General features: G+C 31.7%; 3 protein-coding genes and 3 non-coding genes across 6 annotated transcripts; all 6 read right to left on the bottom strand.

Moving 5' to 3' along the window:
- Positions 1-14: 14 nt before the first annotated feature.
- On the bottom strand, positions 15-3339 carry LOC100246148 (uncharacterized). The gene is made up of 9 exons (XM_002278551.5): positions 2882-3339; positions 2685-2801; positions 2281-2602; positions 1745-2162; positions 1565-1664; positions 1421-1480; positions 1162-1245; positions 742-849; positions 15-663 (listed from the first exon to the last, which is right to left on the bottom strand). The coding sequence occupies exons 1-9, from the start codon at positions 2948-2950 to the stop codon at positions 355-357; spliced, it is 1587 nt and encodes a 528-aa protein (XP_002278587.2). The 5' UTR covers positions 2951-3339; the 3' UTR covers positions 15-354.
- A 408-nt stretch (positions 3340-3747) lies between these two features.
- Positions 3748-3820, bottom strand: TRNAK-UUU (transfer RNA lysine (anticodon UUU)). Its single transcript has one exon. It is a non-coding gene; the product is annotated as a tRNA-Lys (tRNA).
- Positions 3821-3999: 179 nt separating this feature from the next.
- TRNAK-UUU (transfer RNA lysine (anticodon UUU)) lies at positions 4000-4072 on the bottom strand. The gene has a single exon. It is a non-coding gene; the product is annotated as a tRNA-Lys (tRNA).
- A 108-nt stretch (positions 4073-4180) lies between these two features.
- TRNAK-UUU (transfer RNA lysine (anticodon UUU)) lies at positions 4181-4253 on the bottom strand. Its single transcript has one exon. It is a non-coding gene; the product is annotated as a tRNA-Lys (tRNA).
- Positions 4254-5682: 1429 nt separating this feature from the next.
- On the bottom strand, positions 5683-8543 carry LOC100259835 (16 kDa phloem protein 1). Its single transcript, XM_002283449.4, has 5 exons — positions 8336-8543; positions 8052-8117; positions 7162-7300; positions 6293-6428; positions 5683-5947 (listed from the first exon to the last, which is right to left on the bottom strand). The coding sequence occupies exons 1-5, from the start codon at positions 8400-8402 to the stop codon at positions 5891-5893; spliced, it is 465 nt and encodes a 154-aa protein (XP_002283485.1). The 5' UTR covers positions 8403-8543; the 3' UTR covers positions 5683-5890.
- Positions 8544-13368: 4825 nt separating this feature from the next.
- LOC100241042 (geranylgeranyl transferase type-1 subunit beta) lies at positions 13369-20633 on the bottom strand. Its single transcript, XM_002278573.4, has 11 exons — positions 20345-20633; positions 19589-19664; positions 19425-19483; positions 19142-19281; positions 18097-18152; positions 17929-18005; positions 17740-17785; positions 14713-14837; positions 14405-14472; positions 14235-14322; positions 13369-13749 (listed from the first exon to the last, which is right to left on the bottom strand). The coding sequence occupies exons 1-11, from the start codon at positions 20513-20515 to the stop codon at positions 13600-13602; spliced, it is 1056 nt and encodes a 351-aa protein (XP_002278609.1). The 5' UTR covers positions 20516-20633; the 3' UTR covers positions 13369-13599.
- Positions 20634-21633: the final 1000 nt, after the last annotated feature.

Raw genomic sequence — 21633 nt, 5'->3', positions numbered from 1 at the left:
GCTTTTGTATCAAGTATCAACCAATGAATATGCCAAAAATCTCTTCAAAAGGGTAGTGTTAGACCCATCATTGTAACACACAGTATTAGTCTTTATATTTAGAATGTGCTAAAATCATCAAATTTAGAATACGCTAAAGGATCTTGATACGTAACAGATCAAACAATTAGAATACATATTGAGCTTATTGACACTCAGGCTGCTGGAAAAGTATTAACGTGCTTTGTGGAAACATGGTGTGACCGTTTCTCTGTCCTTGCTCAAATCTTGGATTTTTGGATTTGTAAAGCTTTATCATCACTTGCATCCGCTATTAGCTGCTCTGAAAGTGTGGTCTTTGTTTCGTCAGTTGGCTTACAAGGGCAGCAAGTATCGGAACTCAGGTTCATAAGGCTGAATTTCTACCATTTTGGTTGTAGGCGATTTTGTTTCTCCATTCAGGCACTCCATCATCAATCTTTTCAGTGACCCTGAACATGGCAATTGGCTATAAATCCATTCTAGTAAAGACTCCATGTCATCTGCAAAATCTCTCATGTGCCACTGCAGAAGCTTGGGCACCATAACCTTTTTCTTGTTTGTAAATCCCACTGATGCTTCCAGATACTCCAACTTTGCTCTCCCCAACTCATTCACAACATCATCTGGAGTATAGATCCTTAACTGCAAACAAATTTCTTTCAATAAACTTGTTGAGTTTTGTAAAAATAGTTGACAGAGGATCAAATTTGGTGCGCTTACTGCTGGTGAAGACCAACTGCCTCGGCATAGAGCAAATGTTACATTAGGTTCTGGATATCCCAGACCATAGGCATGCCGTAGTAGTATTTCTTTCTCATCCATAGGCCCCTAGCGATCAGGTATTAAGATGCATCAGGTGAATAAAAAGAGAAACACAAGAATCTAATCGGTTTTAGATTTTGATTTTGAAATCAAAACCTGTGCAGGCTGAAATAAAGATTCCATCCCAAAATTTATCCATCTTAAAAAAACGTCGTAGGATTCTGGTTACAAACTTTCTATTGTATGTAAATTGAAAGTTGGATAGATCTTCAAAGTAAAAATATTTTGAAATGGCTTGAACATCACAAACTATTGAGACGTTTGGTACTAGGATGAAATTCAAAACCTTAATCCTTAGATACAAAGATGAATACCCACATGTTTTGATTCACATGGGTGCCGGAGAATAAAATGCTCTATAGCCAGAGCATTCAGTACAATCCCACCCACATTCAGCACAGCCTGGACCAAGACAGTGACATCTTAGGTTAGCAAAATCAGTTTGGACAGAAGAAGTCATCAGTTGTGAGTGTTTCAGTACTAGTTTATTCTAAGTGTACAGATCTAAATGATCAGTTGCTCAATGTCTAATGTCTGGTTTCCTTTTCTTCTTTAGGATAATGTACTTCTGACTTACCTTGTTTAATAATCCCAGCAACTTCTCCTGCGTGGAAGGCAACCCATGTTGTAGAAACGCCTGAAAGTTAATAAAAACTGTGCACTTAGATTGCCATATGTTATACCTGTTTTTTTTGGCGTGGCTAGAGATGTCTTACAGTACATGCATTATGCTGGCATTGTAAATGTTGATCCAGAATGCTAGCTTCTGTTTGTAGGTCAAGAAAGTTAAGTCCAAAGTACAAAGTTCATGCATCAACACCCTGGAAAACATTTGAAGAAATTATTTTGTAAATAGCAGTCTAAACTATTATCATCATGTCTTTATAGACTTGGAGGGTACCTCAATTTTCCGATTTCTTGAAAACATTCAGAGATTCGACTAGTGTCTAATGAGCTTCTTGTGATCTGGACGAAGTTCTTGTAGGGACCAACTTCCCTGAGACTGCCATCTAAATCCTGTAGTATGCCATAAGGGTCAAGATTTGACGCCGTGACCTCATAGGAAAATGTTGGTACTTTGCTGTTGAATGATGCTTTTGAGATAAAAGCTTTGGAGGTCATGCAGGGGAGAGTAAGCCTTGGAACAGTAGCTGATCCCTCTGTTTCTAGTGATGCCTGGTTCATTTTGAGAAACATGCTTGTTAAGCACTTGACCAGTTCTTCTGAGATTTCATTTGGGCTCTCAGGGACACTTTCTTTGTCTGTCTGGCTCCAGTCTCGGCTTCTTCCTGTGTGTCTCCATTTGTCAGGTGTTTCTTCTGTTGACCACAACCCAGAACCGAAAAGGGACTTAGACTATGACTTATCATGTATGCCAGGCACATCAAATGGACTTGTTTGTGCATGGTAGACATGCTAGGAATCAGGTGTTATTACCATTGGATCTTGTGGAAGACATGCTTTGAGTTTCTGAGGCACGACCAAGAGACGCTTTTCTTTCTCTTATCAATTTGTATTTTCTGATTTCTTCACTGTTTTGTGACCCGTGAAGCTGTTTTAAACTTCTGAGCTCGGATCCATACTCAGGTTTGCACATCAACTGCTTCTGTTGCGACCTCCTCCATTGCTGCTGCTGTGCTTCCCTTTCTCTGTTCTGTTCCTTCTCTTGGTACAGGCACAGTTTCAGCTCCTGTACTTTTCCCTCTAGCCAAACGATCTCTTCCTCCACCATTGCCAGTTCTGCAAGCAGCACCTGAACCTACACCAATACAACCCAGCCTTAGTAAAGATCCAATTCCCAGGACAGAATCATAGACAACCAGCTTCCTCACTCTCCTGACCTCAACAGGAAGCAACGAGCAAAGGCACGAACGACACACAACAGGGCCGTGCAGCGCACACTGCAAAACCCTGTTGAGCCTTTGCTGCTCATCCAATTCACCTTGCAGTTTCACAACCTGTAGAAAACACAAAATGAGAATGAATTCAATCAGAATTCAGAAACCCAAAACTGAAAAACCACCAAACAGTTGCTCGCCTCCTCCTCCAGCTCCTGTCTTCTCTGCTGATCATCCCTGGGCTGCATCAGAAAGTCTTCGAATTTCATTATCTACACAAGGCAAAAGAGAACAAGCATCTGAATTTAAAGAGCCTCCGGGCAGCAGGGGTAGTAGTAATGAAAGTTAAGGAGGAGAGAGGGCCTCATCAAAATGGAGATAAAAGAGTTGAGTTGGAGATGTAAATGAGGAGATGACTTTGGAGTCTCTTGGTGGGTGGGTGGGCATTTAGAGGACGTGCCGAAGAGAAGAAAAAGGGAGAGGCGGCAAAAATGCATGAAAGGTAAGAGAGTTGCGGTGGAGAAATGAATTAAAAGGGTGGTGAATAGGCAGGAGTTGATCATCAAATTGAAATGGGATGTAGGGGAAAAGTCACATGAACTCTGAGGTGAGTGGATATGACGTGAAACCCATGAACAGTGTTGGGATGATTGGAGAGGCCCCCCAAGCGTTTGTTAGCTAGCTTACACAATTTGGTATATCAGCACCCTCATAAGTCAAAAAGAAAGGAATAAACGAAACAAAACATGCAGCTATAAAGAATAAAATTTTGTTTTTAAAAACAATTGAAAATTATTTTTAAAAACTATTGAAAAATAGTTCTCAAAAAATTATATTTTGAAAACTATTTTTAAAAATGTTGTCAAATAAATCCTAGACTGTGTCTTAAAAGCTTAAAAAAATAAAAATAAAGAATTAAATATTTTAAAATTGAAATAAAAAGTAATTATTTTTTAAAAGGGAAATAAAAGTAACGAAAAAGGAGAAAAACACAAAAACAAAATTTAAAAGGTAATTGTTGCGAAAAAGGTAAAAATAACACTCGGTCATGGGTAAAATAATAACACGCCGTCTGTGGGAATCGAACCCACGACCACGTGGTTAAAAGCCACGCGCTCTACCGGCTGAGCTAAGACGGCTATTTTTCTTAAAACGAGAAAAGAAAAAATTTAGATAAGTTCTGTTCATGGGAATCCGAGTTCGAACCACGTGTTTAAAAGCCACGCGCGGCTGAGCTAAAACGGCCAATAAGTTTTTTCAAAAATAAAAATAAATAAAACGTTATTTATTCTCTATGGTTTAAATTTCGGAAAGAAAACGCCGTCTGTGGGAATCGAACCCACGACCACGTGGTTAAAAGCCACGCGCTCTACCGGCTGAGCTAAGACGGCCGTTGGCTCTTTTAACAAAAAAAAAAAAAAAAAAAAAAAAAAAATCATAATCTGGTCTTATAAAAAAAAACCGTTAACTTAAATATTGTTTGAAATTCTCAGATACAACGCCGTCCGTGGGAATCGAACCCACGACCACGTGGTTAAAAGCCACGCGCTCTACCGGCTGAGCTAAGACGGCTTTTGAATTAGGTTTTACGGTCTATCAAATTTAATAAAATTAATTTAATTACGGCAAATGATTTTAGGAAGAGATTTCACCATTTAACACATTATGGTAATTTTAATCATTTTATTAATTAATTAATTAAATTGTAATCAAAGACAATAATCAATTTTACAAAAATACTACTTATAAGAGAAAAAAGAAATAAAATATCTTTATTTTTTATAATACTAAAAACATTTACCTCACAAATCACGTTGATTTACTTAATTAAATAATTTAATATTCATAAAATGATTTAATATTACAAAATAAAAGTTAATTTTTTCTTTTAAGAAAAAATATGAATATTAAATCTTTACTTTGCATTTATACCTATAAAAAAATCTGAAAATAATAAGAAAGTGGGAAAATTTTCTTTTAAAAGCATTTGATAAAAAGGTTATAAAGTTTATTTAGGTTATGTTTGATTTCGAAAAAGAAAAAAAATGATTTTATTATATTTAATTATATTAGGGAGAATTATATTTTGGGGGTAGATGGACCCTCAAATTAACAAAAGGTCCATATAACTCTTCAAATTGAGTTGAAGGATATGAAATAGTAACAGACAAATATATCCTTTAAGAACACATATAAAATATTTTATAAAATTAAGTTAAATAATTTTTTTTTAATAATTTTTTTTCAAAAATACTAAATTAAATAAAAGTATTTAAAAAAAATATTAAATTAAATTTTTTTAAATATTAAATTAAATAAATTTATTTTTTAAAAATATTAAATTAAATAAAAGTATTTTAAAAAATATTAAATTACATAAAAGTATTTTTTTTAAATATTAAATTAAATAAAAAATATTAAATTAAATAAAAGTATTTTTCAAAAATATTAATTTTTTTTTTCAAAATCAATAAAGGGCATTTTTGGAAATACTGAAGGATGATATCCTTCAACTCAATTTCCATACTTTCATTGGGTCTTGGGCTCAATTTGAAAAGTTACATGGACCTTTTGTTAATTTGGGGGCCCATCTACCCTCAAAACATAATTCTCCCATTATATTAATACAAAAAAAAGTTAAATAGAATTAAAATTATTAAAAAATTTATATATTTTTAAATAATTTAATCTTTATACAAAAGATTTAAATATATGAAAAATATAAATAATAAATAAAAATACTTTATTGACTTCAAATCTATTTTGATATTAATGATATTTTAAAAGTTTTTGTATTATGCATTAGAACGTGATATCTTCTAAAAGCATAAGTTGAGAAAAATATTTTTCATACTTTGACTTTCTAAAAATATTTTATTTTTGAAAACAATTAAAAATTGCTTTTCGAAATAGTTTTCAATTTTAAGAACGATGAATAGAAACGTTCCTTAACAAAGTCAACTTCTCTGGGTAATAAAATAGCTGGTAGACAAAGCACAAGTTGACCACTAACTTCTGGTTTATATGCCGCCATGGCGGCCATGAAAAGTAAATCCAAATACAATTTGGATCTTTAAACAACCATTCCATTCCCATAATATAAGAGTTTGTTGACCTTTTTTTTAATAGAATGAACAATTGAACACCTTCAGACTAATAAAAGACAATGGAGCATGAGAATCCGTATATCCACCAGCTCATACGGCAAACTAGTAATCACTTTCCTTCCATCCTCCGACCTGTATTTCATCTTTTTCCTCTTTTACCTGAGAAATCCAACAAACATCTACATCAACCAAACAATAAATAGGGATGTGTTCTCTTGATATCTTTTGTAAGCACATCATACATTAAGGATGATAATAGGATGGATTTTTTCGGATACCTATCCCATCCCGCGCTTTGTTTAAATTTTGTTTTTGGATGGAGATGGAAGTGGGTTTAAATAATCGGGACGGAATTCAGGATGGGCCTTACCATCCCTACTGTATGGCCTCATGTTACAAATGAAGACGAGAGCTAGAGTTGCATTCCCCTTTCCTTTTCACTCCTTTCCTTTTCATATAAATAAAGTGATTTGCTAATTGTAACTGCTAAAAGAGTAAAAATACCTTTGGAGTGAAATTGATGCCAACTCGAATCTCTCCACAGTAAGTCTGATCAGTCCGAACAACTCTGTACTTGCAAGGATGTAGCTCAGATTTTCCATTTTCCACTCCCAATGCCAACAGATCCTCCAAGTAGATCCTAATGAAAATGAGATGAAGCAAACAGAAATTTTCATTTATATTTTGCTTTTGTGATGTCTATGTTTCAAATGGAACTATTCTGCTCTTCACTAAACTTCAAGTTTTTAGTGTTGTGAGCTTTGAGATTGAATCTTCTCTCATCGCTTTGAGACCAAACCTTATCAGGGTTAGTAGATGCCGCATTAAGGGAACAAACTAATTTTTTATGATTGGGACAATTGCAAAATTTGTATATAGGTCTCATTTTATACTTTGGTATGATTCAACTAAAGCAATTTCATTGTTAAATTAAATTGGCAAACACCAGCTAGAGGCTACTAAGGACTCACGCTACATCTTAAATGGAATTTTCATCCCTACAGTATACATTGCATTGATACTATTTTCTATCATCAAGACCCAGAATTGATGGAATCCAGCTAAGCTCATATTGGTAATCATACCCTGCAACTAATCAGATGATAAAGTTGCAATACATACAGGAATATTTGGGCCCACTTTTTTGTTTGAACAGACTAAGCATCTGATATTTTGGCTAGCTTTAATATCATGCCCCTCGTGGAAACATTTATGAGAATTACAATAACCTTTCTCTATATACTGTGGCTATCTCTGATGTTTTACTTTGTTTCAGGCCTTTCTGCAATTTGAGATTAAACTACTAAGAAATTGAGCATATTGACAATGAGTTAACCAGTGTAGTAAGCTAAAAAATTTTAGGAGTGTCTTACGAGGCTTGGCCAAGGAAGTCATCAGCAGAGAAGGTGTCCTTGTCCATGATTTTCAGAACTAGCTTGTACTGGCCTTCGCCCCCTGGATATTCCACTCTGAATGTGAACTTCTCGTTCCACACTGGACTCCCGCCTTCGCCTGCGCCATTCATATATTATTTCTATAACTAGGGAGGTTGAAACCAGCAAAGTAGCATATATGAAACTAGAAACAGCAGTCCTATTGGCCTCCCCAATCCATGGAACTCTCTGTCTTTGATCAATTTATGCCTTGTTGGATATTAAATTTATCAAAAAGTTTTTTAGTCAAATTTTCTTCAGACATTCATGACTTAGAACTTGTTTGGAAACAGTGTTGATCAAATAATTTTTTAACTTACAGCACTTTTGTTAGTATTGCTTCATGTTTGAAAACAAACTAAAAATGTGTTTTGGCTGTGTTTTTAGTATTCCATTGTATAATAAAAAAGTGATTTTTTGAGGAATGATTTACCAAATGGATTTCTGAGAATCATTTTAAGTGATTTTCTAGATTTTGAGAAAGCTTTCAAACACCTGATTTGATTTTTGTGAAGACCTAGCAAACAAAACACAACTCAAATTTATCAAAAAAAAATTACCATGAGAGTTCATACATCCTTAAATTAAATGTCTGGATGATCCTCCTCTGTATCATCTCCATTATATGGAGTTGGAGATGCCTATACTGGCCAATCACCATTCGATGCTTACAATGCTACGCAACTTGATTTGGTCAAGGACTTTGCTATCATACTTCTAGAATCTAATATTATGCATCACACAGGCAAACATGGTGTACTGCTTTAAATATACACCGTGGATTGAATAGGATGATGCGAAAATGAGGAATATTGGGAGAAATTACAAACCTCGGGCGACGCTGCTCTTGCGCTCTTGATTTTTGTATTGAATCAGAACGTAGGGGTCCATTCCACCTGCAAATTATCAAACCATTCACCATTAGAAAACTTCAATCAAACTTCCAGCAAGAAGGAAAACGGAGAAAACGGAGACGCGCATTCAAATTAACTAATGAAAGAGACAAGGAGGAAGAAAAAGATCGCAATTTGATGAATGGATTGTTGTCAAGGAATAAGGGAATGAATAATGAATTTCTGAGAAGGTAGAAGAGAAAGGAATGGAGATGATATACCGAGGAAATCGGTATCCTGAAGGCCTCGGGCATCCAAGAGCAAAACCTCCAGCATGCCGATCGTCATTTCTCTGTGTTTCCCTCTCTTTTCTTGTTCTTGTTCTTGTTCTTGTTCTTGTTATTGTGAGTCGCATGGAGAAAGTCGTCTCAGAGGTTTTTTATAGAGAGAAGTTGGACCCGAAAACGAGTTTGGTGGGGTGCACGTGAGACCACCTGTTTTGAAATTTCATTACACAATTTCTTTGCTTTATTTTATTTTTATGAAATTAATAAATCAGAAAAATTTATATTATTCTAAATGATATTAGCGTTACCTCCTGATTCCATAGTCTCAAAAAGTACTTAAAAATAATTGTACTTTTTATTTGCTTTCCTGACCCCGACTCCCCGCTACGTTTGGTCATGCAGGCAATCGAGTTCTCTCCTTTATTCTACTTTCTTCGTCCTTCCATCAAAATAATGATTTTTCCAAAGAAAACATAGGGAGTCAAAATCACGTTTCCCCATACATTCGGTCTAGGGATATACCAAGAATTATCCCAGCCTATTAAATAGATTGGATTTTATTTTATTTTTCATAATTTCGATTTTACAAGTTGAAAACCTAATCAAGCCGATACAGTATATCATCCTAGTTCCAAAAATTGGAAATAAATTGAATAAAGAATTATTTATATATACATGAAAACATATATTTTAAATATATTAATTTTTTTACAATACGAATTTGGTGGATTATAATATTAATTTTCATAATTTTTTTATATTAGTAAATAAATTGAATTGATGTGTATTAAAGTACGTTTAATAATGATTTTAGAAAGTATTTTTAATCTTTATAATATTTAAAAAAATTTATTTTTCAAATATTAAAAATATTAGAAATACTTCATATAATTATGTCAAACGTGTTATTAATATAATAGTTTGTTTGATAGTGATTTTAAAAAACGTTTTCAATATTTTTAGTACTTGAAAATTTTTATCATTCAAGTATTAAAAATATTAAAAATGTTTTCTAAAATTCCTATTAAATGCATTCTAAATGTGGAGTTTAATTATTATTCATGTAAAAAATGCATTTGATGGTATTTTTATTTAAAATGCTTTTAATAGAAGTATTTTCTCTTTAGGAGAATCAGTTGTCAAATATTTCCATAGAAAGCATTATAACAATCAAACCTCTGATTTCCCTTTTTTAAAAAACCTTTTTAAACTAAAAATACTTTTTAAAAACAATATCAAATTATATTTGACAAACCAAACAATGACTCGATGAATTTAATCGACCATATAAAATTCATCCAAAAGATAAGTTGATGATCCTTGGCTAAATTTGAACTGACGACCAATTCTTAGGTCTCATTCATGCAACATGAAATATATGTAATGCATACAAAATATTCAAGGGAGAATTGTGTTTTGGGCCCAGCTGGGCCCAAAAATTAACATTTGGTCCATATAACTTCCATAATTGATGGAAAGGATATGAGATGTTAAAAGACCAAGATATCCTTCAAATTTCTATACATTACCTTTTAAGGACATAAAATAGTGATGGACTAAAATACCCAATGACCTTTCACATAAACTTTTTTTTTTTTGTCTTTATTACACCATTATTCATGCAACCATAATAATTCTATTTTAACAATTTGGATTTTTCATTATTTTATTTTTTTTTATAAATAATTGAATATCAACATTATTTTCTATTTTAAATTATAAATAAAGAAAAATTATGTTCGAAAGCTATTTTAAAAAATACTTTCTAATAGTAATATGATTTATATTTTTTATATTTTCTTTTTGAAAAAACATTTATTTAAAAAATGAAAACTATTTTAAAAAATAAAAATTGAAAACCTTGTTTAGTACTATTTTTTATATGAAAATAATAAAAAGAACTAAATTTCATTCATTAATTATCCATTTTTATTTTTTTTCATTAGTTATTTTAATAATAAAAAAAATATAGTATGTTTACAATTAAACAAAGAAATTGATCAATTATGTGTTTTTTGTGGGACTATCTTTTACATGAAAAATAATTAAATAACTAAATTATATATATTTATTACTCTTTTTAATTTTATTTTCTTTATTTATTTTTAATCGAAAATTTTAATATATCCATAATTAACAAAGTAATAAATCAATTATGCACATTTTAATCTATTAAAATAAATTAATTTCTAATTTAATAAATAAAATGAAATAAATAAATAAATTTGAGGTTATTTCTATTTTTTAATATATCTTATATCAATATTTTTTATGATTAAATAAAATTTTTATTTTTTATTTCTTTAATTCCAAAAATAAAATGAAATAAATAAATAAATTTAGAATTTTCTAACTGATCTTATATTCATATTTCTTATGGTTAAATAAATTTTTTATTCTTTTTTCTTTATTTCCAAAAATAAAAGGAAATAAATAAATAAATTTGGCTTAAATAATAGTTTTTAAGTAATTTCTTTGTCTTATTTTTAATTACATTTTGCATTGAAAATAAAATAAAATAACGTTTTTTTTAGTCATTGTACAAGGTATTTACACTAAGTGTACATGACAAATATACTAACTGTACAAGGGTGTACAAGACTATTATTTGTGAAGGATTTTAAGTGATTCTAAAAAACTTGTTTGTTTATTTCCCTTAACCAATGATAAATGACATTCCTTACACACATTGGTTAAGCATATATTCATCTCATGTATTTTATCTAACTTGTATATGATCATTTTAATAGGTACCTCACTTATGATGATTGTAAAACAAAATTATACAACAATTTTTTTTCCTTTTTAAAACCAAACCGATGCAAACATGGTTAACCGACCTATTGTTAGATATTCATAAAATGATGTATGAAATTTGAGTTATTGTACAAGGGTATTACACTAACTGTACAAGGGTATTACACTAACTGTACAAGACAAACTTACTAATTGTACAAGGGTGTACAAGACTACTTTTTGTTAAGGATTTAAAGTGATTTCGAAAAACTTTCCCATTTTTTTCCACTCAAATATTTTTTCCCCACTCAAATTCTCTCACTCAAGAATTGTTTCGAATTTTATTTTTAAATTTCATCATCAAATTTTTGTAATTGCATATTTTGTTTTTGTAGTTTTAGCAATGTTCTTTCTTTCCACTATTTTTTTTTTTTGTGAAATTTTATCCACATGAATCTATATTTAAAATTATAATCATATTTATCAAATTTTTTTACTAAGATTATCTTTAATTTTTTTAAATATATTTATGCTCATTTATTTAAAAAATGAAAAACTAATTTTTTTTGTAAACATGTTCTATTACCTTTCAAGTAAAAAATTAGATAAATTTCAAAGTCAATAAATAAAAAAATTAAATACCACTTTCAATAATTTTTAGATAAAATTTTATATAATATATTTTATTTGAAACTTAATTTTTAAAGTTTAACTAAAAAATTGTATTGACAATTTTCTTGTTGTGGGTCAAAATACTTTGCATTAGCCTATCTAGATAAGAAAAATTATTAATATAATATTAGAACTTCATATCTTAGTTATTTTTTTTCAACCAATTTATCTTTTTAAAAATTTTAAAATAAAAACATTAAAAATTAAAAAGCTAAAAAGATATATATATATATATATATATATATATATATATATATATATATATATAATAAAGTGAAGTGATAGTTAATTTTAAAATTTTTTAAAATATGGTTAATGTAGAAAATATAAAAAATAAGAGAAAAATATAGATGAAAGGGTAATATAAATTTAAAATAAAAAATGAAAATTAAACTAAAAGATAAATACATAAAGATAAAAAATATTTGGATGAAAAATCCCAAAATTTTTATCATTGCTTTTAATAAGAGCAAAAAGATTCAATATCTTTAAAAATGAAAAATAAAAAAATATTATTGTTTTTTATTTGACATAAAATAGAAATATATATTGGAATAAAAAGGAAAAAAAAAAGTTAGAAATGAGTAATATTTAATAGGGAATAGAAAAGGAAAAAAAACACAAAAAAAATTAAAATTCACACTCACTTGTAGGCATATAAGGGATAAGGGTATTCTAGGAATCAATGAAAGACAATATCCTTCATCTTAATTTTTATACTTTATTTGGGTCTTGGGCTTAAATATGGATGATTGAAGGACCAAATGTTAATTTTTGGGCCCAGCTGGGCCCAAAACACAATTCTCCCAATATTCAATCAATCAAACACAATAGATATGAAGGAATTCCAACCATGAAGCTTCGGACCTACCAAAAGAAGATCAGCAGTTTGCAACTATAAAGCTTTACACCCACCATAATAATGACTTCAAAAATTCAATACATTAAATCCATCAACAAAGCTATTTATGAAGAGGAAAAAAATATAATGGAAGATGTGAAGAAGATGAGTTTCCCATTTGACAAAAGTTACAATTCAAGGTACGAAGAAGATGAACCTCCTCAATGGGAAGAAAATCAACCTCTGACCCAAAAAAAAAAAAAATCATCTACCGTAGACAGATTAGTAAAAACAGTTGTAAAAATTGAGGACTGAGGAGATGGAGTTGGTCATGTTTGCTATGGCTTATTGTATTGAATTTGAAGAAAAGAAAGGTTTGTCCAGTTAAATGAAGTGCTTGGTTAAGATAGTAGAATGAAAATGCAAAAGGGCAATCCTGGTAATTGCAAGGTTATGTTAGGTTTCGAGAAAGTATGAGGAAAAATATAAGAAAAAGAAAAAAAAAGAAAAGAAGAAAAAAAAAATTGAAGTTAATTTATTTTTATATATGCTTCAAATTCATCCTACTTAATTAACTCTTCCATATAAAAATAAAATAATTAAAAAATACATAAATTTCTTTTTTATTTTAATTATATTTTGTTTTCTTTAGCATTTTTTATGGTAAAAATAAATGTGAGAAAATATTTTTTTTTTAATATATTAAATTTTTTTTTTTAATACTTTTCAAGAATCAAACACAACCCAAAAAATTACGCCACTTTGATAGCAGGCAGGGTGGGCAAGTAATTTGAACTTGATATCAGGTATAAAATTCGTGTAACATTTCAACATAGAGATTCATGAGCTTGGGATAGTTGTTCAGGCAACCCCACTTCAAACGTCTTTGAGTAGGCCCAAGTTTCTCAACAATGGTGAAGAAAACCCAACAACTTAAAACAATCAACCTATCTGCTGTCAAAGAACACCAATGTGTAATCTGATTCAGGTGAAAGTTTAGTCTACCACTTCAGTGTCCAATGGCCGCAATATCTGCTATTCCCAGTTCAACACAGATTGGGATCAGGCCAGGTTCTTCCAACATGCTAAATGCAGAAAATCCGTAGTAGGAGTGGTAAAGATCTGGCAGTTGTCCTGGGAATTTACTGAAACCACCATACTGGCATAGGAAAAGGAGGAACAAGATCAGAAGCTTGAAAGTTGTATTTTTAACGAAGAGAAAATCTCAGATATTCAGGTGATCCCAAGGACAAAGGAATAAAACATAAATATGGGACATTTTTAAAAAGGGTGAGGGCTTCAATATTGCAAGCATCATATCATTGCTTTCTATTGAAGATGAATCTTATAATGATTTTGCAAGACTCCAATTCTCATTTCTTACTTTTTCTTTTAGAGTCCAAGAGAGCATAAAGGTATGCCTAACAATTGATGGTGATAACCACCCTACTGCTTCATTCTTCAAAACTATTGGGCACAACAAATGATACAATGACTTGAATAGGGAGGATTTTTGTCACCGATTGTTGAGAGCTAAACCAATTTGAATAGAAATAAACCCAAGGCAGTTGCAACTGCAGGGTGTATTGAGGTTATAGATCTTGTGCTAGCTGAACTTAGATCTACTTAAGTAAGGAGCAATACCTGTGACTGACAAGTCAGCAGAAATCCATGCAAAGCTTTCTTGTCAATGAGTTTGTAGCCCCCTAAGATTCTTAGGACCCCTCCAACCCTATACAGGAATATTACCCTTATCAAGGCACAAGAATACAAACAAGCTCAAGGAACTTCTGAATGAGTGCTTTTACACTTACCAAAATGCATAACATGTGTCACTGGCCTTGTTGGCTCTTCCTTGAAATCCACCATCAGCTGCTTGCCTCTGCAGGAGAGAAAATAAGGGAGTGACGTTATTCTCAAGAGCAATATGAAGTACCTAAATCACCTAAAACTATATCCAACATGAACTGGATGCTCAGAAAGCAAATTGTTTCAAAAGTATTTACTCATTTTGCAGTTTCTGTTTGGTTTTGGACAGCAATTATGTCTATCTGTTGTCTAAAAATTGAAGGCATGTGGCTTCAGGGTCATTCTAATAGGAGATTAGATAAGAAAAATACACCTGCAAGCTCCAATCTAGCAACAGTGGCACGTTTATTATGGAAGATGATGAGCTTTTAGACAAAATATCATGTTCAATGAATCCCATCAGTTGGAGAGATGCAACAGCACAGTAAGTTCCACCACCTGTGCCACTAAAACAAATACTGTTGGTAAATATCAGGAGAGACAATTCAGCTCAAAATTAAGGAAACTATATATGGAGCAAATTTATGCAGCTACCTTTCTAAGCCAGTTTATGCAGATGCCTTTTTGTACCTTTCGGTAAGTAAAAAACAATATAAAAATGCTCTGACAAAGATCCACCAAGAACTGACTGGAATTGGTGATTGCTTCAAGACGAGTGTGAAGAGGGAGAAAAGAGGAGAGAGGGGAGAAGGGTGGGACAGGAAAGAAAGAAAATGCTAATTCATGTCAATGGAAACTATGCTTTAAGAGTAGAAACTCGCAACTTCACTCCTTATTAAATTGCCAATCCTAGGTGAGTATGAGAAACAGGTTGAATCCAACTTGTGTCCAACCTGAAGAAAGCAAGCTTGGGAAGAGAAATTCTAACCCAATTAAAGGTTGGAGTAGGCCTTGGGGAAGCCTTGAGCAATCGAACCCAAGAACTAACAAATAAATATGTTATTATTTTGCAAGTGTTTTGGTGCCATGTGAATATATTCATATATGTAAGACGTCAATCTTTTTTGTTATTGAACGAAATTTTGAAGTCATGAAAAGTTACATATGGCATTTGACATTTTCGGAAAGGCTAGGCCTATATTTATTACACTTTTGCTATATTTGCCCTACTACAATATGGAACAGCAAGGGTAGTAAATACAAAGGGAATAAAATGGGTTAAGGAAAATATGGAGCAAAAATGTATCAACTGGACTAGAAATTATAATAAAGGAATATATTTTGTTGTCACCTAATTTTATTATCATGAAAAAGGAATTTTTTTATCACATAAATTTATTATCATGAACAAATGATAATTATTAACTAATTAAGCAATACGATAAGTAGAGAAACCATCAAGGATTAAAAATAGCAAAGATGTGTGATTATAATATGTAAGTTCAAGCAGGCGATAGAGATTACCAACACAAGATGAGGAAAATTTTGTTTCCCTGATATAGACAAATCCTGTTTAAGTTAATTTTTCTTTAAATTACCAATAAAAGGTACAGATGCAACAGGTATGCCTTATATGGTCTACATTAAGATGTATTAAGAGATCACTGCTCTTACTCTGACTTCAGTGGTTATCACACGGATGCTTAAAATTCTGTATTATGTAGCAGCTATACCATTTATTCACAAATTTTGGGACTACTGGACTGCAAGCATACGTCCTATTCAATTGAACATATCACATCCACCAAAAAGAAAAAGAAACATCATATCATCCATTTCAAAATTTTAGCAATACCCTGGGTATAAACTCATGCAACCTTATTCATATGATTTCCCTTGCAATGTCCCAGAGTAGTCGTTTTGCATATTTGGTAACAGTTTAATAGAAGAAAATATTAAAAGGAAAGCTTACAAAATGGGCAATATCCCTGATGGGGAAAAGTCTTTTAAAGTCTATTCAAGGAAGAAAGGGAAGACAAATAAACTTTAAGGAGAATTAATATTAATGAAAATTAAATTAGGATTAGTATTTGTTGGAGTTAAATTAGGATTAGTTAGTTAGGTTATAACATAATTAAAATTTGAGTCATAATAGTTTATCACAGTCCTTATAGAGTTTGGATGTTATAATAAGAATTAGAGTCATAATAGGTTATTAGAATCCTAATAGACTTTGGATTTCTTAGAGAAACCTATAAATAAAGCTAATCGATATAAATCAAGGGAATGAATCGATTGATATTAATAATACTATGTTTTTCTCATTGCAAGTGTTGCAATCCTCAATGGTGAGACTCCATTAATTTTCTTCTAGGTGAGACTCCTAGAAGACCGTAGTGAGACTCTAAGGTTTCCATCTTTTCTTCATTGTTTCTTCTTTCTCTCTATTTATTTATTTTATTTTTTCTTTACCATAAACTTTATTCCTTATTTCTCTCCTTACACCCTAAAAATAAAAACCCTAATCCACCTATTTTGAGTGTAGACAACCATCCTAGGGTTGTCCTACATCAATCCCAACCATCCCTTTTTAGGTTTTCTTTTATAGGTGAAAAATAGAAAATGTATTCATAAAGGTGCCAAAGAAAAATGGGATGCTCTCATGTAAACATGATGTATGTGAATCACACACAGAAAATAAAAAGGAAACCCAACCCCAGCAACATCTAATTGATGCCCAATCTGTCAACAAAATCCAATAAAGAAGGAGAGGAAGGGAGAAACCTCTCATTGGACCACACAAACAAGGTCCTTAAGAGACCATTTTTCACAATTAGACCACTACATTCCACCCCATAAAAAATCTTGGTATTGTGCTTTTTTTTTTTTTGGATTGTGCTCTTGCCAGACAGTTCAGAACAGCCATAACAGAATTAGCATCCAAACCATCTTACACTGGGCACCTACAAAAGTTCCGTGTCAGCTAAGCAATACCTCTCTAACTGAACTGGGGAGGACCCAATACACTCCTTCAAGAGAGAACCAAGCCACAGCTCAGAAACCATTCACAATGGACCTTATAACCCAACTACTTATATCTTCATATCACAGCAAAATAACCCAGATAAATAATCATTTGTATCATTTCTAACTAATGCAACTTACGCCAGTCCATCAAATCTTGCCCTACAAACCTGTTGTTAAAATAAGATTGAATGTTAGCATGCAAATGTGCAACAAGAAAGTATCTCCATCAGTTAGATCGTAGAACACAAAAAAGAACAGTGGATCTCAAACCTTTTTTTTTTTTTTTTGATAAAAAAAAAAAAAATCTAAAACATCATATCGCAAATTACAGAATTAATAAAGGTAGAAGTTGCAAAATATCAATTAGCCACCTGTACATGCACAGAACAGAGAAGACAGATCACACAACAATACAGAATTCCTATCCACTCACCGTGGGATTCTGAACCAGGAATCAACCCAAAGCCACCATCATATGACTGAAAGAAAACAACAACATTTTTAATCAAATATAAACTGATATCATTAAACGAAAGACATATAGTCTGATTGCTAGCTTTAATTGCAAAGGATGGCAGCATGCTAGAACGTCACACAATAGCAGTGCGCTTGTTTTACAGACCTGGCAATTCAATATATATTCCTTTGCTTTCTCCTTGTCCATACCACTCCAGTTCTCCAGCATAGAACATATGGCAGCTGATACAATGAGTAGCTAAACTGATTCATTGAAGAGCATCTAAAAATTTAAAGAGTGTAATGGCACACCCATGGCATTTTTTTTCCTTACCAGCACAAAATACAAATCTGAGATCTGTCTCTGCCCCAACATGGGTGGGCATAAAACTGCCACCAACAGAAGGAAAAATAAGTTGGAGAATCAGTCCAATAACAAGGCCAGGGAGATCAACCATGAAATATATTGCTGACTAATGGAAAGGTTTAGAGAGCTCCATATGGCTTTTAATGACCTTAATAATATATCATGATATAGTGTGGCAAGTTACAGAAAACACAATGGACTTCAGATATATTGTCATGATCAAGGACATCTAGATGACTAGGAGTATAGTTAAAAGAGAGACAAGTTGATCTGATTTGGATACAACATACAGAATATAATTTCAGCAAACCTAGGAACAGTGAATTGGGTAGCTAAGTAAAGCACAGGATTCTATTACATGTGTTGTTTACTTTTGGGCATAGTCTTTATAGACAAGATTATAGAAACAGTAAATACTAAATTTGATTTTTTCCCCCCAATTGTGGAGAGTTACTAAGCATCAAAATTCTTAAGGACAAAGAAGACTGGACAAAACATATGGAATGCGATTTTAGAAAACCTAGAAACAAAAACAAAATCTTAGTAAATATTAACAACGAAAACATGACTAACAGTAAAAATTTTCACCTTTGGTTTATCATCAAAGACTGAAGCAGATGTTGCCTATAGAATGTAACTGATCAATCAAAAAGAAGATACAAAGGCGTGTGTGGGTGGGTGGATGTAGGAGGAGGACTAGGCTGAAAAGATAACTAGAATTTCACATTCCTTAAAAGTTTGCTATTCAATGAGTAACTATAATATCAGAGTTCATTAACAACCATGCCAACACAGGATGTCATTAGGGTCTATGTCTAAAATTAAACTATGTATACTGCCTAGACTATATGCCCAAGTCAACAAGTAAAACTACATATTTAATTCCATGATTCAAATGGCTATTATTTAGAAGAAGGGAAAAATCAATTATACACTCATTCCAGAAATTTACAGTGATTTTTGATTTTCAGAAAGAGGTAGAGGTCCAAGAACAAGAACTGCAAAAGCATACCTCCCATCAGGCTGTTGAAGGTTTCTCATTGATGTCAATATTGATTTAGAGTTAATACATGAGAAGTTGTAGCCAACAATCTTTAGTATGGCTAGGGCACAGTATGTGCTTGCCAAGTGACTGCCATTGTGAATCAATACCTACATGCAGATTAAGCAGGAAAGTTTTATCAAGGAATGATACACAAAATTTGTAAGTTATGTTGCCTAAATCAAAACGCTTCCTCGAGAAAAAGTGAGTTAGAAAGGACATAATTAGAACATAACATGTTCTCCAGTCATACCCCTTTATCATCCCGAGGAAATTGAGAAGATCTGGAACCATGGAACCCAAAGAATTGTCCTGCAGCAACCCAAATATTCATTTGATGATTCTACAATAGACAGATATAGTGTTTGCCAACCAAAAAAATTAAAACTGTTGATTTCTCAGTGAAAAATTGCTTGCCATTGTTCAGTTCAGCTTCATTTCTTGGATGAGCTTGCAAGGACAAAACCCAACTGGAAACTTCCTCCTTGTCAACCTATTACTCAAACTGTGTCAGACCGAGCTAGGAAAATAAAAAGTTCAAAAAAAGAGAGGATGAAATTAAATTGATGGTAATGGAGATGATCGTCAACTGTCATTGCTGAAATAGTGAAGCTTTGAAGTTTATAGTAAATTCAATATGACATGTTAATTTGCCTAGCTTAGCATTTTAATTTTATTTCCCCCAGATCCTTATTCGCCATTTTCCTTTCCTTTTGCCTGTTCTTCATAAATTCTGGGGAAAATGTTGAGAATCATTCTTTTCTCTAAATTGTTTTTAGCATTTTCCTCTCCTTTTAATTCTGTCTGAATCCAAATTTTTGGATGCCTACCCAACACATTATATCGTTTTCCAGAAAAAAGTAATGATGCACATTGACAGAAGATACGAAGTTACAAACATGACATCCGGACTATGGCTGCGTAGAATTGAATTTCATTCAGAATCTCAATTCTGTGGAATTCGAAATTATTTCCTTTAAGTGAAGCTCGGGGTTTCTAGAACCTTAGTTCAAATCCAAAAGTATACGCATTTCTAATCACGAAAATTCCTCGCACCAAAACAGCATAAATCAAGGACCAAAACTTGAGTTTCTTTTATTTTCCAAAATTATCCCGGCAGCCAACCGAAAAAAGGAGAGAAGAGTGTAAATCGGGGAAGAGTAGGGTGCTTACCTCATCTAGCGCACCTAAGATGTGAAGGCCAGAGATGGCGAAGTAGGCGAGAGTGAGGCGATTGATCTCTTGGCCCTGGTAATCTGAAGGCAAGAGCTGATTCATCATCTGCAAGAAAACGACGTGTTTCTCTCTGTCGAAGAAGGAGGAAGAGCTCCGCAGAGAGTCCATGGCGGAATTGTACGGACACGTCTGGATCTGAGCGAGCAAGACGATTACTCCTCAGTGCCCTGGCTGCTTAGACCGCTGCAAGTACGGCCGATATTCCCAGCTTTATTTTATTAAAATGTTAAATATTTCAAATATTTTTTTTATAAATAATTTTTTTTATGCTAAAAATACTTTTTATAAGCATTATAGAACGTACTTTAAATTTCCAAAGAAACGACACAATCGACAGCTAGGATGAAGGTCTGATGAAATCAAATGGTGGGCCCCGAGATTAAGAAACACAGAAGTAAGAATCAAGTCCAAAGAATGGAATACGAATTGTAAAGCAAACCCACAAAATCAAACGAAGGGTCGATGCTAACCGTAAACAAGAAAAGTGAGGAAGGGGTCTTTATTTTTCTTCTATTTCTAAAAAATACGAACTTGTTCTTTAAAAAAATTATCACAATTTAATTAAAAAATAATGTTTCATATTTAATAAATTCTTCATTTATTTATATATTTATTATTTTTTTACAAGAGTTGAATACTTATTTATCTTATTAAATATTATATATCATTTTTTATTTATTTTGTATTTCTTGTATTTTTATTTATAAAAAATTATATAGCCTATATGATTGTCTTTTAACTAATTTATTTAATTAATTCTTCATATATTTATGCATTTATATTATTATTATTATTATTATCTTGATGTAATTTACTATTATTAAATATATTTTTTTGGATATAAATGTTTTTCAATATTAAAAAAAATTATTTCTAAATACAAGTGAGGACTTTTAGGGAAAAAAAAAGCTAAAAAGGATGAAGGCTTATTAATGATCATTGTTTTCTTACCAACATAAAAATTTTATTATTTTTTAAATTATTTCAAAGTTATTATTTGTTGTAGATGATGTTTGGTTCTCAAAAAATAATTAAAAAAGAAAAAAATAAAATATTTTTTTAATATTTGATTGTATTATATATAATATTTTAAAAAATCAAATATAATAAAAATTAATTGAAAATTTATTTATTTTCAAATGATTTCATTTTGTACCAAAGAATTAAAATAAGCGAAATAATATAAAAATAATTTATACATTTTTGAATTTATTTTCTATTTTTAT

This window comes from Vitis vinifera, chromosome 13 (assembly GCF_030704535.1).
Source record: "Vitis vinifera cultivar Pinot Noir 40024 chromosome 13, ASM3070453v1".
NCBI lineage: Eukaryota > Viridiplantae > Streptophyta > Magnoliopsida > Vitales > Vitaceae > Vitis > Vitis vinifera.
This window is presented reverse-complemented; position numbering and strand designations above follow the sequence as displayed.

Coding starts and splice junctions, on each gene's coding strand:
- LOC100246148 (XM_002278551.5), bottom strand. CDS start 2,950: ATGAAATTCGAAGACTTTCTGATGCAGCCCAGGGATGATCAGCAGAGA. Junction 2,163..2,280: donor GTCTTCCACAAGATCCAATG/GTAATAACACCT, acceptor TGTGGTCAACAG/AAGAAACACCTGACAAATGG. Junction 664..741: donor GCAGTTGGTCTTCACCAGCA/GTAAGCGCACCA, acceptor ATTTGTTTGCAG/TTAAGGATCTATACTCCAGA.
- LOC100241042 (XM_002278573.4), bottom strand. CDS start 20,515: ATGGACTCTCTGCGGAGCTCTTCCTCCTTCTTCGACAGAGAGAAACAC. Junction 19,282..19,424: donor TTCCTCGGGATGATAAAGGG/GTATGACTGGAG, acceptor ATCTGCATGTAG/GTATTGATTCACAATGGCAG. Junction 17,786..17,928: donor AATATATATTGAATTGCCAG/GTCTGTAAAACA, acceptor GTTTTCTTTCAG/TCATATGATGGTGGCTTTGG.
- LOC100259835 (XM_002283449.4), bottom strand. CDS start 8,402: ATGACGATCGGCATGCTGGAGGTTTTGCTCTTGGATGCCCGAGGCCTT. Junction 8,118..8,335: donor TCAGGATACCGATTTCCTCG/GTATATCATCTC, acceptor GATAATTTGCAG/GTGGAATGGACCCCTACGTT. Junction 7,301..8,051: donor CAAGAGCAGCGTCGCCCGAG/GTTTGTAATTTC, acceptor TGAATGGCGCAG/GCGAAGGCGGGAGTCCAGTG.